Here is a 13,847-nt window from a genome sequence, read left to right on the forward strand (position 1 = left end):
TAATGTTTATTACAGGGTTGAAGTGAGAAAAATCCAAGTTTTTGCCTAAGGCTTCGTTCACATTACAGGGTTAAAGTGGCACAAATCATATTTTTGCCTAAGTCCTCGTTCACATTACAGGGTTAAAGTGGCACAAATCATATTTTTTGCATAAGGCTTCGTTCACATTACAACAACAAATTAACAAAAGAGCAGCACATGTCTTCGTAGCATACATTATTAGCTCTTATTAGCTCTCAGTGAAAAAAGACTCTGCTGTTTTCACTGACACTCATTCCAAATTAGCCGCTGATGTTCCATTCCTGGCATTTCACACCCATCCATGGTTGAGAGTCTCTCTCTTGGTGGGTAGGATGGTCCTCTCTCTGTCCCCCAATCACTCAGCACAGTGCTTCCCAAAGCTGGCGTAACAGAATTGCCAGTAATCGTTGTCCTCCTCTCCAAGCATTTTGAGCTGTCATTGCACATGTTGCTGTAGTGTCAGTTTGAAAAGACGTAGTGATCAGCTTCACATGTCTCAGAGAAAGCACGTGTTACCCTGTATCCTCTCTTGGTAGCATCAGGTGATTGAGGGAGGCCTAGCTAGTGGGTAAAATTGGCCCCAATTAAATTAGATTGAGAAAATTTGATTTAAAAAATGAATTTTAATGATTAAATACCATTGCCAGCTCAAAAACAATGATAATTCCAATCTGATCATTCTAATTAAGGTCACATCACCTTGGCTACAAATCGGATACATATTTTCTACACAGCCATGCAACTGTAATGCCATCACAAGTGTGGTTTTCTTATGTGAAACAATTGAGCAGTGAGGTTTGCAATATGAACACTGTGAAAGTCTGTATCAGATGAAACTCTGTATCAGATGGTCTGAGGGGGCTGTGTGTGTGTTCAGTCGAGTCGGGAGTCTATGCTACAGCAGAAGCTGCAGGAGGAGCAGTTCTGTCTGCTGCAGTGTGCTGTCGTGGAGGCTGAGGGCATCATACTGGACGCTGTGGCCAAAGTGGACGACCCCATGCATGTGCGTTGTGTTTCCACTCCAGGTACATCTTCCTCCATTTAACGTCAAAATAAAGACCCCAAGATAGGACTTTCTACAAAAGTCAAATGGTCTTTTCTAACTTTAATATCTCTCCTTACACACCTGGAATACCAGAATATTTGATCAACCGAGCTGAAACAACCCTGGTCTCCATTGACAAGATGCAGCAGAGCCATGCTGGCTACTTGAGAAACATGGACGGTGAGGATCCAACTGTTTAACTATGTTTGGCCTCTTAACCGGTAGAAGTTGAGAGTGGCTTACTATTCAAAATATTCACTGTACTATTTGATTTACATTCACAGCTTCAAGCAGCTTTATGTTTGTTTATTAAGCATTTATTAAGCACTGACAAAAATGTGCTAAAAATGTAAATGATGTTTTTTTCTCTTCTATTTACAAACACAAGTTTGACATCGATTGAAAGTTTAGAACCTGGCAGGTCAAGTGGAATTCCAGCAATTTTTTTCAAAATCTCTGCATAATTCAATCGCTGAGATGTAAACAAAGTCATTCAGAGTGTTTAAATGTGAAATGGTGCATTATAGAGAACATGATTGATTTCTTTACCGCGGTGGTGATAGGAACCAGTGGTCGCAATGTCTTCAATACAAATTTAGCCATTTTATTTACTATCCAAAACAACTAGTGAGTCCACATGTGTCTTCTGAGTTTTGTATGTTATGTTGATGACTTTTTATTTTTATCCTCATCACCCCGCATGTAACTTTCTGCCATGAATAGATTTAAAAAAATAAGTTTTATGCCATGTAGCATGTAGAAACATGTAGCTTTTACAGGCATTAAACTCTTCAGACATCAGGCTCCTATCATCAGCACTGTGAACAATTCTTACTCTAGAATGGAGCTTTTTACATCAAACCACTTTGAATGACTTTGTTTACACCTTAACCATTTAAATTAATCAGCTAAATTTGCCTTTAAGAATAGTTCAGTGAGTTTGCATTGTTTTCTTTGTAAATACTGAATAGTAAGCCTTAGGGTGTGATAAGCCTTGGATTTTAAAAGGTTAAAGTGTTAATGTTTTATAGCAGATGGGATTGAACAGCATAAATTCACATGCTTCACTCTTCCCTTCAGATGCCAGCGGGTTGTTGAGAGCAGTGACCCAGTTCTCTCACCTTGCAGCGGACACTATTGTTAATGGAGCTGCCACTGCTCACTCTGTTCCCACTGACCAAGCTGACCGTGAGAACACAGACGCATACACAAGCATGAAACACAAAAGTCATAAAACATGACATAAATATGCACACATTGAAGCATGAAACATATCAGTGTGAACTGAGTTATGCAATGTTTACAGCTGCCCTGTGTAAGTTTTGGGAATTTGGAGACCTCTCTGGTGGAAATCTGTAATTGCATGCAATTTATGACATGGGCTGTGCATCAGACCTCTTCCCAAGCCCCGAGCTTTTGCCTTCCAAAGCATGCCACTGGAAGTGAGCCACTTAGGCAAGAGAAGACCATTTGAGAGAAGCTCTCCATTCCCTTACATTCATTTCAGTGTGTCTTCAATTCAAAGATAAAGGCACATAATCTTATATAGTGCCCCTTTAATCAGTGATAGTTATAATAAACGCCATCTACATAAAATAATCCATAACAATAGCTATCATTAGAATCATTTTTATGGTTTTGAATAAATCACTACATACTGACAAATATTTTGCCATGCTGCTGGTTATGCAGGCTTATGTGCCAGTCTTACACAGAGATACTTACCTAGTTTACTAAAATAACAAAGAGCCACTGATTAATAGCTACAGATGTGTTAGATTTGGCTTAGAGGAGAAGGAATACCTTGTTTCCCATCTCTCTCCAGGGCTGACAGATAACTGCAGGGACTGCGCTACCCATTGCCTCCAGTTCCTCAAAGAGCTGAAGCTGAAGCCCACCCTACAGCGGGCTGACCCCACCGCCATCCGCTATGTGATCCAGCGCATCCTCAACCAAGGCCATGTGAGTGTTCTGGGCATGCCTACACTGCTGTTCAAAAGTTTGGACTCACTTTTTTCATTAATACACAGATCAGTGTCAGAAAAAACAACATTAAATTACTGGTTGTTGAGCTACCAGAACAGCTTTAGTGCACCTTGAATGTAATTTTTGACCAAACAATTTTTGTGACATGCAATTTCAGTGCATCTCTATTATAATGCAGTACGTTACTCTTCAACTTGTTGTTGTTACTCAGAAAACTTTAAATCAAATAGGCTGGGGCAATGCATAAGAATAATTAGCACAATATTTTCTAGATTATATCACCCCCCCCCCGCAGCCAATACACGTGATCTGCTGCATCTTAAACCTACTTTCTATCCTTCATGAACATGTTTTCATGAAATCCTTTAATAAAAATATAGATAACACTGAGTAACCCAACATCTTTTGAAAACTACTTCACCTGTTGTTTTAATAGATGATAATGCAAATGTGCATTCATGGCGACCTGCATGCTAATAACGCTCCCTCCTGGAGATACTTCAGACTGCAGGCAATTAAAGCAGTGACTCATACTGAAGCAAGTTACAGAGCACATCAGCATTTATTTTTGGTTCCATGCACTCAAGCTAAACAGGGGCGTAGCCAAGGGTGGCCAGGGGTGCCACCTGGCATAATGTACGATCACCCCAGTTATACAAAGTGAGACAGTCATCTGTCATCAATAAAGCAATCACCAGAGAAATGTTGTCCTACTTATTCTGTGCGCATGTTTACATGTTACTGTGAAAATCTGCCATCAGAGCAGTTACCTGTAAGTTATAAGAGTCAGATGATAATCGGCTTGTCATTGCTCTGATAGGCTACTTTGAAGAGAAAACAGATAAATGAATACTGGTCAAATCTTTAACGTTAGCCTGGTTCATTTTGCTTGAAGTAGTGATCTAGTTGGACTTCTGCATTAGAGAAACATCGTTAAATGCCCCTAAATAAATTTCTACATCAATATAGTACAGTTTTTTATTTAATTTTGTGCTGTGGATCACATGATTATAACCAATGATGCAGTATTTAGCAGTAGAAATGATGCAAGGAACAAAACTAACAATATTTTTCACTGAACCTTATCAAAAACAGGAACAAAATCAGTTTCAGCTGTTTTTGGAAATGTGATAAACCAGCTATTTTGATCATATAGGCCTAATATAAGTGCAGACAAACCTTATTGACAACTGTTTCTTTCTGTTTTTTTCCAAGTAGTTTGTGACCTTATTAAAATACTGGGTCTAACCTGGCCACACCGTTGTAAACATTCTGGCCACATCCCTGAACATGAACCCCAAATTCCCAACATATTATGTTGAAGTGTCTTCTTCTGGTGTCTAGTTTATGATATTTCAGTATACGCTGTGTAATTTGTAATTGAATAAAATAACAACAATATCAATACGTTAATTGATTGCAAACTTTGGAACAGTAGTGTATATGAGCTCTGTGTGTATATGTGGACTAATCAGGAACTGCTCTCTTCAGGACCTGCGGCACAAAGACGCAGACATTCAGAAAGCGGAACTGGCCGACATGGTGGATATGGAGATGGCTGCTACTTCCACGGCTATTGAGGAAGCTGTGCTGAGAATGGACGTAAGAGCTCTGCAAGGTTGCACTAAGATATATATATATTATATTGGTTTACATTTGTGTTAAGATGATGTTTTTGTTTTATAGGAAATTTTAAGCCAGGCAAGAAGAGATACATCAGGAGTAAAACTGGAGGTTAACCAAAGGTTAGATTGGGATGTAGCCACATGACTGTCATTGATCATACAAAATCCATATACTTTTTCACTCTGTACTGATTTAAATGAATTTGTATGTATGTTCTATATCATGTCATTTCCCTTTTTCCCTTTACTGCAGCATTATTGGTTCCTGCTCTGATCTTATGAAGGTAAGTCTCTGCCAGTCCTTTTGCATTGAAATACAGCTGACTTTTCTCAGAGGAGTTAATTAAGTAGGAATTAAGAGCAGGCAATATGACTATATGTTATCCTCAGAGACAGAGGAGTTATAGAGAGCCTGTATATAATTACCAGTGTATACTAACTGCATAAACCGTATCCAAGCACCTGATTGGATGTCAGTCTGTTAATCCATCACATTATTTTCTTTCATTTCATTTATTTTTACCCTTATTTCTCTCCTGTTACTTTATAATATCAATATAATAATATCTTTATTTGTAGAGCACTTTTCATACCGGTGGCAGCTCAAAGTGCTTTACAAATGGGTGAAATGTTCTACCATACCAAAAAAGACAATGACAGATTGAGTTAAAAAGAAATAACAAGGAGATTTTTAATCAAATGCTAAGTTAAAAGAGATACGTTTTCAAATGTTTCTTAAATGTGTGAACTGAGCTTGACTATCTGTTAGAAGGTGAACCACAGTTCCACAGTTTAGCAGCATAATAACTGAATGAGGCCTCTTCACATTCAGTATCTGCAGATCTAACATTACGTGTTGGAACATAAACAGACAGACACTCTGTGATGTAAGTGGAGCTTTAAGAGAATTTAGAGCCTTAAAAACTAGTAGCAGAACTTCAAAATCTATCCTGAAAGATACAGGTAGCCAGTGCAGTTCAATATGGGAGTGATATAATCTCTCTGTTTTGTTTTTGTTAGGATCTGTGCTGATGCATTTTGTACCAGTTGTAAGAGATGTATTGTTTTCTTAGGAAGTCCAGTAAGAAAAGCATTACAGTAACTAACTCTGCTTGTGTTCTGAGTTTTAGGACCAAATATCAGTGTTTCAGTTTTTCCGTCATTAAGTTATAAGAAATTTTGTGACATCCTCTGAGAAATATCTGACACACAGCTGGTAACCTGTCTTGATCATTAGAGGGAATCGAAATGTATAATTGCATGTCATCAGCATAGCTATGAAAATGTATATATTATGTTTCCTAACGTCATCACTTCTTAAATAGTTTATTTTTGCAAATTGTTCCTGTAATGACAAAACACATCTTATCTACAAAATAGTAACTTTACGTGAGAAGGAAAAAAAATATTTTTTACATTAACTTCCATTCAAATTTAAGCACCTTTTTTTTAGAATATTGGAGCATTCAAAACTAAGAATATTTAAGAATATTGGAGCATTTCTTTTGTTTCATACAGCGTTGAAATGTTGAATTTAGAAAAGATTATAGTGTTTCACAGCCATTTTTTAAATGTGATGTTGTTTTTTTGCTGGTGTATTTTGTCTGCTCCAACTTTGAAAAAGTAAATATTGTAATATATATTATATATGGTAAAAAATGTCTTCAGATATTGTGATTGGAGCTTTAATTGGGCCTGAAATTTTGGTCAGAACCCAAAAACAGCTTAAGAACTGAGAACTATGTCCGAGCCCCAGCTGTAGCAGTCCAAAACTGACCTGAGTTCAACAAAATTGTGTCTGAAGTGCCCAACAAAAGGATAGTGCCAGAAATACTGTGTAGCAACATTATTAGATCATAGATAAATAAAATTTTAAAAATCATATAAAACAAATTAAAATAAAAAATACACAAATGTCTAAAAGGAAGATCAATCAGATCAGTGCAATGTTTTATTTCCCACACATCCATTTTCCCACAATTGCTCTAAACTGACTGTATGAGTGAGTTCACCATGCTAGATTAGGTAATGAAAGATTAAAGTAAGGGGAAAATCTAAAAGTAGGGTCAAATCTGTTAAAAGTGGAAGATGCTGTGGGAACCAGAGCCCAACACACACAGTTGGGACATGACATACGAATCTGACCGAAACCGATGTGAGCAGCTGGGTCGCATTGGGATCAGACAATTGCTTTAATTGTGATGATATATTCTGTCATCACACCCTTTCTGTGAATTTCAGCTGATTGACTGTGTTTTCCCACAGGCCATACACATGCTGGTAACTGCTGCCACTGATTTACAGAAAGACATTGTGGAGAGTGGTCGGGTAGGTGTGGACAAATACTTGCATAGCATAACTAGCACATTTGGGATTGTGTAGACGCTGCTCACTGACCTCTCCTCTCCACAGGGAGTTGGCTCTGTGAAAGACTTCTACGCCAAGAATTCCTGCTGGACTGAAGGGCTCATTTCGGCCTCCAAGACTGTAGGCTGGGCAGCCACACAGATGGTGTAAGTCCATTTTTCTCCAAATAGTAATGTAGCATCTCTTGGTTTTACCTGTTGATTACAGATAAGTTGAAATTATGGTTATTTGCATATACAGAATGTTTTATATGGATCACTCTACTAAATTGCTACAAAGAGTTCAAAACACATTTCACTTTTAACTGACTTGGATATTACACTAATATACTATTATCCTTTTGCTTTGAGTGACCTTATACCTGAATTATTTTATTAAACTAAAGGATTGAACATTGAATTTTGTCACTACCAAAACAACCATAACACTACCAAAACTGCATCAAATGTTCCAGAGTGTTTTGGAAATGACAATTTTAGCTCATTTTGAGCATAACTCAAAAATGCTAGCCAGTACATAACTAGCAAACACAGCTTTGAACAATTGTACACACAGAAAACCATAATGTTGTTCATTAAAACACACAAACAAGTTTACTTAATTGCAGAAAATGTGTTTCTGTAGTGACAATTCTTAATGTTACACATTGACTTTTAGACTTTGGGACACATTTACTTCAAAACAATCTATCTACTCACCATGTGGCAGGGGGACAGGGATACAGTCTCACTTCCTGCTCTAAAATGCAGGGGTGTGGCTAAAATAAGGCTCCACTTATGGGCTAACACTCTTTGTGTGTCGGTATTGATATGAAAACATGGTACAGCATTTTTTGAATAAAGTTGTTTTATTTTTAAACTCTAACTTCACATTAAAATAAACCAAAAAGATACAATAAATCATGAAAAAAGCTAGCATTATTTTCATACTTTAGAATTTAGGGGGTAGGGTTTGGGACAGACACCTCCTAGTAGAAAGTACCATAGATAATGATTTTGTGTATATTTAATATGAGTTTAAAAAGATTACAACACATTCCTTGTAGTTATCTAAGGTCTTAATACTTAACTGCTTTTTTATTATTTTTTTTACTAATTCTGAAAGATGGTCTGTATAGACATTGGTTTGAGTTCTTTATGTGCAATACCACTCAAAAGTCTGGACACACCAAACTGTATGTACGTTTTTATTAATCTTGAAGACATTATGCATAAATGCTTGAAAATACAGGTGGAAATGCAGAAGAGGGTCATTCATCTTGTAAAATAACTTTATAAAATAATTTTATTTGCTTTTCTGGGTTCTGTATGGGGCTCATGTGAAATGTCCATATAGCCTAAATATTAGATTTATTTTCCTTATTTATTTTTACACAATGTTTAAAGATTAAATAGGGTAAACTTTCATTCTTTGATTTTTCAGATAACAGGTAGTCCTTTAAACACTCTGTTTATGGTGGATTTACTTCGATGCGACATCTTATCAGTGCACAGAAGTGTTAGCTTGCTTGTAGCATGTATGTAGCCATATGCAATGCAAGTGAAGCTACTGTGCTAATTATGCTGCTTGCGCAAATGTTTTTGCGCTTTCATTGAATAAATCACACGTCAGCACAGTTGGCAGTGGAATAATAATACAGCCAATTACCATACTCATTAATAATTTTTTTTTTATTTTGCAATTATTTTCATGTTTTATATATAACCATTAACAAAAATTCAAATGATGACTGACAATTCACTGTAATTAATGCTTATTTTAATATCAATTTACAAGATTATCTGGTGAAATAAGTCAGTGTCATCAAAATAACAGCCCCCAATAGCAGTATTCATAGTATTAAGTGGTTAAAGTATTTAAGGGTTCATGTCAGCATTGGGAGATTGTGGGTATCTGTGTCCAGGAGCCCAACAGAGCATGTGTTAGCAGCATCGCATATGATATAGTCCTAACTAGTGTGTGGGGAGTAAAAAAATGTAAAAAAATATGTTTTCTATAGGGATGCAGTTGTGGGCTGGTGCCAAAATCCAGTATTTTTCATGTACATATTTACCAATGCCAATACAGATGCCGATATATAAACATTTAGAAAATCTAACTGGATTAGTATTAGGGAGAAACTTATTTATTTTTGTAGGGTTACAAATGCAGATTTTAGCACAGTCGTCCAGTGTTAACTAAACATTCTCTTGCTCTTTAGAAGTACATCAAATACCAGTTTGAAATATCAGTCAAATCTAAACATCTGTCCAAGGGCGATGTTTTTTTAAGTAAATATCTGCCAATACTGATAAGATTCCAATATCAGAAATGTAGAGAAATAACTGTTATTTAACAGATTTCTTCTGCAACTTTGTTGGCAGACTTTTTACTGTTTTTTTTAACAGTGTACATTAAGTGTGATTTCAGATGCACACACACCCTGTACATGTGTAACTGTGGTATATGCTTCTTATCTAGTGAGTCCGCTGACAAAGTAGTGACAGATCGAGGCAAATATGAAGAGCTGATCGTGTGCTCCCATGAGATCGCTGCTAGCACTGCCCAACTAGTGGCTGCCTCTAAGGTAAAAATCCCATTGTAATATTGTATATCTCAAACTACAGCTCAAGCACAGTTTATGTACTGATTTTTGACAATGCTATTTATCAGTTAGGCTGAACGTGAAGATGTATGGTCATATTGTCCGCCATATATTATTACAGGTAAAGGCTGACCGAAGCAATAAGAAGCTTCACACACTGCAGCAGGCTTCACGTCATGTGAATGATATGGCTGCGGTCGTCGTAACTTCAACTAAGGCTGGGCAGATGCAGATTGAAGATAAGAGTGAGTAGGATTATAAGTTTTATGTATGAATGAGACCGTTTCTGAGATATGATGATAATCATATAGTTTCAAAATAGCAGAGTACATTTTCAGTGTTTTAAAAAGTTACAGTAGAACTAATAGTTACTTGTGCCTGGACAACATGTTTTCAAAGTTTTTTTGTAATAGCTGGGGTAAAATGAGTAAGCCTGAGATTTGTTTTTTTTGTAAAAATGAAAGCAGAAGCATTTAACATTAATGTGCACTGATTATAATTCAGTTGGTTTTTAGGTAACTCTATGTAATGCCTCCCCACAGACCCCATGGATTTCTCAGGCATTTCCCTGATCAAGCTGAAGACAGAGGAAATGGAGTCTCAGGTAAATTCAGTCAACGTTTCTTTTGGCCTGTTTCAGTAATTTTATAATACATACGTATTATAAACTTTGACTCATCACTCAGAAGTGCAGCACACTTTTATTACACTTACAGTACTAAGAGTAGGAGACAAACAGGAGAGAATTTTTCAAGAGACCTCTGAAGTCATGCCCTCATTCTGTATTTGGGGTCTTGCTCATATAAGGAATTCCAGGTCTAAGCCGGTTCTCTCTATGGGAAAAATTAGTGCCGTTCTCAAATATTGCTGCTATCGTGTCCTGTGGTAAACAAAACCTGATACATTTAGCTGCTATACAGTTTTCCTCACGATATTACTAGGTCCCCTGATTTACAAGGTTGTGAGTGTTGCTACATGCATGCTAACACTTTAGCACGTTGACTGGCAACCTCACCAAAATAGCGTAAACAAACCAACAAGCTTTGTCAAATGTGGTAAAGTTGCTTTGGCAGTTTTAGCCTACAGTTTATTTCACTGATGTTGTTTTTTAATAGTGTTAAAATTTAATATAAGGCTTACTTTGATGCAATGCCATTTCAGTGGTAGCATGATTGCAGTATGGGTAGCAATATTCAGTTTCTTAATGATCTCAGAAGATCCAGTGAAATTTGAGGGAAATTTACACAGGATAAATGTATTGGAACATGTTAGTTCACCACAGGGCTCGATAGCAGCGATTTCTGAAAATAGTATTAATTTTTCCCATATGAGAAAAACTGAGTTCCTAATACGAGCATGTTGCTACAGAATGCTGCAGAGGTCAGTTAGGACACACTTGCCCCTGGCTAGGCTAGCCTCAGTGAGCTAATTAGCTATGTCATGCAAAATTTGTTAATTTGTTATTTTTTGAGTAGTCAGAACGTAAAAGTTGATCAATTGATCAATTGACAACCTGTAAGCTTTAGTTTAAAACCATGGTGCATTGCCTTTCTTTTTGTTGTAGCTAGCTTTTTTGTGTAGCTTTAACTTACTAGGAGGCTAGCTGACTAAAGTAGTGAAGTTCTATTAGTAGTCATGTATAACAGATGAAGCAGTTTGCTACCTAAAGTCAAATTTGAACATAGCAAATTGAATGTTTTGAAATCTTAAAGCTCCAGATTCTTTTTGTTAAAATTGAAAGAAATAGCGTTACTGAGACATGAGATGAAAATCTGCCACTTTAAAAAAAAAATTTACTTTTACTTGAAGTCAGTGGAACCAGAGGTTTTTCCATGTTATTTTGGGGTGATTGTTTTGGTCCATTCTTCATTAAATTTACACACAATGTAAAAGTTAACAGGTAATTTTAAATTATGTCAAAAACTGAAAGACGGAAGATAAAAATAGAGATACAAGTTTTTCTTCAGACAGCAGCGATATGGTGTGCTGCTGTCACCCTGTACAGCCTGGAATAGTCATTTAATAGTCAGAGGCGTCGGGTAGGATTTTGCAGGACATTTTCGGACCATGTCATACATCTTTACATATTAATGTCACATGCTCAGACTCAAAAAGAATATCCAGCTCAATGTTTACTTCTCAAACGCAAAATCAGCATTATACTGTTAAAGAAAAATGACATTCCTGATTGACATCTTTGGAAGACATGTCATTCACCAAGTCTGACATAATCTAGCTTTAAGTAAGTTTTAAAGTATTTGACTGATATGGCTAATAAACCTTGAAAAGGTACTTGCCTCAGATTGCAGTGATTTTATGTTGACTAGATCCCTTGCCTCTTCAAGAGCTCAAATAATGACATAACTTGAGCTAATTTAGTAATTGAATAGCCCTTAGGATGCCATTAGGATTCCAAGGTCCAAGGTTAATTTCATAAGGGAATTTCGAAGAATATTAAAACAGGAGCCTGTATCTCCAAAAAGGCCAAACTTTGTGGAAAAATGTATGTTAATATAATCATATTCTGTACTTTAGGATCATTTCTATTGATCCTTTCATCATGAAATGTTCATACAATATAAAGGCTGCTAATGTTTCAAATGGTGTTGAAAACTAGGAGAAAAAAATGACTGAGGTTTTGATATGACATATGTTGTGTATGTGCTGCTGTGACTCCTTTTTTTCATCATAATTAATAAATGATCTATCTGGCTGTCCATCTGTCGTAACATCTGTTTGCAGGTTCGAGTGCTGGAGCTAGAGTCTAAGTTGTCCAGTGAGCGTCAGCGGCTGGGGGAGCTAAGGAAAAAGCACTATGAGTTGGCTGGAGTGCCTCTTGATCAGCCTGTAGAGAGAAACTTTGACAGGTTTGTCAGTGTCTTACCTGCAGCTATGCCTGACCCACTGCTGCCTGAGCCACCGCTGCCTGAACCTCCGCTGCCCGAACCACCTTTTCTAATGCTGCCCGAACTACCGCTGCCTGAACCGCCGCTGCCCGAACCACCACTGCCTGAACCATCACTGCGTGAGCCACCTAAACCAGAGCCTCCTAAAAGCACATCCTCTAAAAGGTCCATTTTCCACAGATCTGGCACCCTCCTTAAGAATGCAGTAAGTATCTCTTTGTGCAACACCTGCTCTACTTCTGTACAACTAAATTAGTGTTTTGATTATAAAAAAAAATTACAGTGATGTGCAAAAGTCAGAGACACTTCATTTATTAATTTTTTAGTGTCAGGAAAGAAGCAGAAAAAATATTTAACAGCAAATTACACAGAAGCCTCAACAACTAATATGATATAAGAAGTATTTCAGTATTTAGTATGTCCACTCTTTGCCTTTATTACACACTCAATTCTTTTTTGAGAGACTTGATTTCAGTTTTTTAGAGAAAGGTATTTTTTTCACACCTCCAAAGTTCAGTCTTGGAAGTTAGTTGTATTTTCTGCTTCTCACAATCCAAGAGGCACATTTAGCTGAGGTCTGGTCTTAGTAATGGCCAGTCCCTTGCTCTGAGTACACCAGCAGCTGATTTGCCTGATTTCCACATTTCCGTTCTCTGTAAGTGGATTGTTTTATATCTAATATCCTCCTGAAAAATGAATAACTTATGAAAAAAATGAATAACTTTTGACTGGAAATTAAATAAATGAAGAATGCTTTCTAACTTTTGCACAGTACTCTAGGTATCTTGGTTACCCTTCAATTTTTAAGTTCATTGAAGATACAGATACAGATTGTTGTTCTATTAACTCACTATTGTAAGATCACTTAACTCAGAATATTAAGGCAGATCTTTTACTTCATTTTTAAGTTAAAACACAGTTTAATGTGTGGATAATGCTGTTGCATTTATGTTGAAACCTGTCATTCATTTCTTTAATATTTTACCCCTGTACAGTTTAGGTGAAGCCCTTGAGAAGTGACAAGGACCCATTATTATTGAACATCAACATCCTTTGTATTACACCTCAATTTGTCATCATAGCTATCATTCATGTTTCATCATTCAGAGAGAATTTTAAAATGGAGGTTTTAGACATTCAATGCTATGTATTTTCTTTTATTTCTGATATGAATATTTTGTAAATCTCTGTAGTTTGCCTTATGCTGTATGATTTAGATATTTTTGACTGCAAGTATTCTGTTTCATTACCAATTCTATTGTTGTTATAGCTTTACTGAATATGCTCTTCTTTTGTTTTTCATATTCTTTATC

At 36.6% G+C, this 13,847-nt stretch overlaps 1 protein-coding gene across 1 annotated transcript in view; it reads left to right on the forward strand.

The window, feature by feature from the left end:
- The window catches only part of LOC118824526 (huntingtin-interacting protein 1-related protein-like), a 34,972-nt gene extending 21,330 nt beyond the window's left edge, over nucleotides 1-13,642 (forward strand). The window contains 14 exon segments of the mRNA XM_036594750.1: nucleotides 899-1,046; nucleotides 1,160-1,246; nucleotides 2,147-2,254; nucleotides 2,892-3,028; nucleotides 4,544-4,654; nucleotides 4,739-4,797; nucleotides 4,931-4,961; nucleotides 6,943-7,005; nucleotides 7,090-7,190; nucleotides 9,505-9,610; nucleotides 9,750-9,873; nucleotides 10,171-10,232; nucleotides 12,371-12,739; nucleotides 13,530-13,642. Of these exon segments, the coding sequence (XP_036450643.1) occupies nucleotides 899-1,046; nucleotides 1,160-1,246; nucleotides 2,147-2,254; nucleotides 2,892-3,028; nucleotides 4,544-4,654; nucleotides 4,739-4,797; nucleotides 4,931-4,961; nucleotides 6,943-7,005; nucleotides 7,090-7,190; nucleotides 9,505-9,610; nucleotides 9,750-9,873; nucleotides 10,171-10,232; nucleotides 12,371-12,739; nucleotides 13,530-13,538 (1,515 nt within the window). The 3' untranslated portion in view covers nucleotides 13,539-13,642.
- Nucleotides 13,643-13,847: the final 205 nt, after the last annotated feature.

Source organism: Colossoma macropomum, unplaced genomic scaffold (genome assembly GCF_904425465.1).
Source record: "Colossoma macropomum unplaced genomic scaffold, Colossoma_macropomum, whole genome shotgun sequence".
In the NCBI taxonomy this organism is placed as follows: Eukaryota; Metazoa; Chordata; class Actinopteri; order Characiformes; family Serrasalmidae; genus Colossoma; species Colossoma macropomum.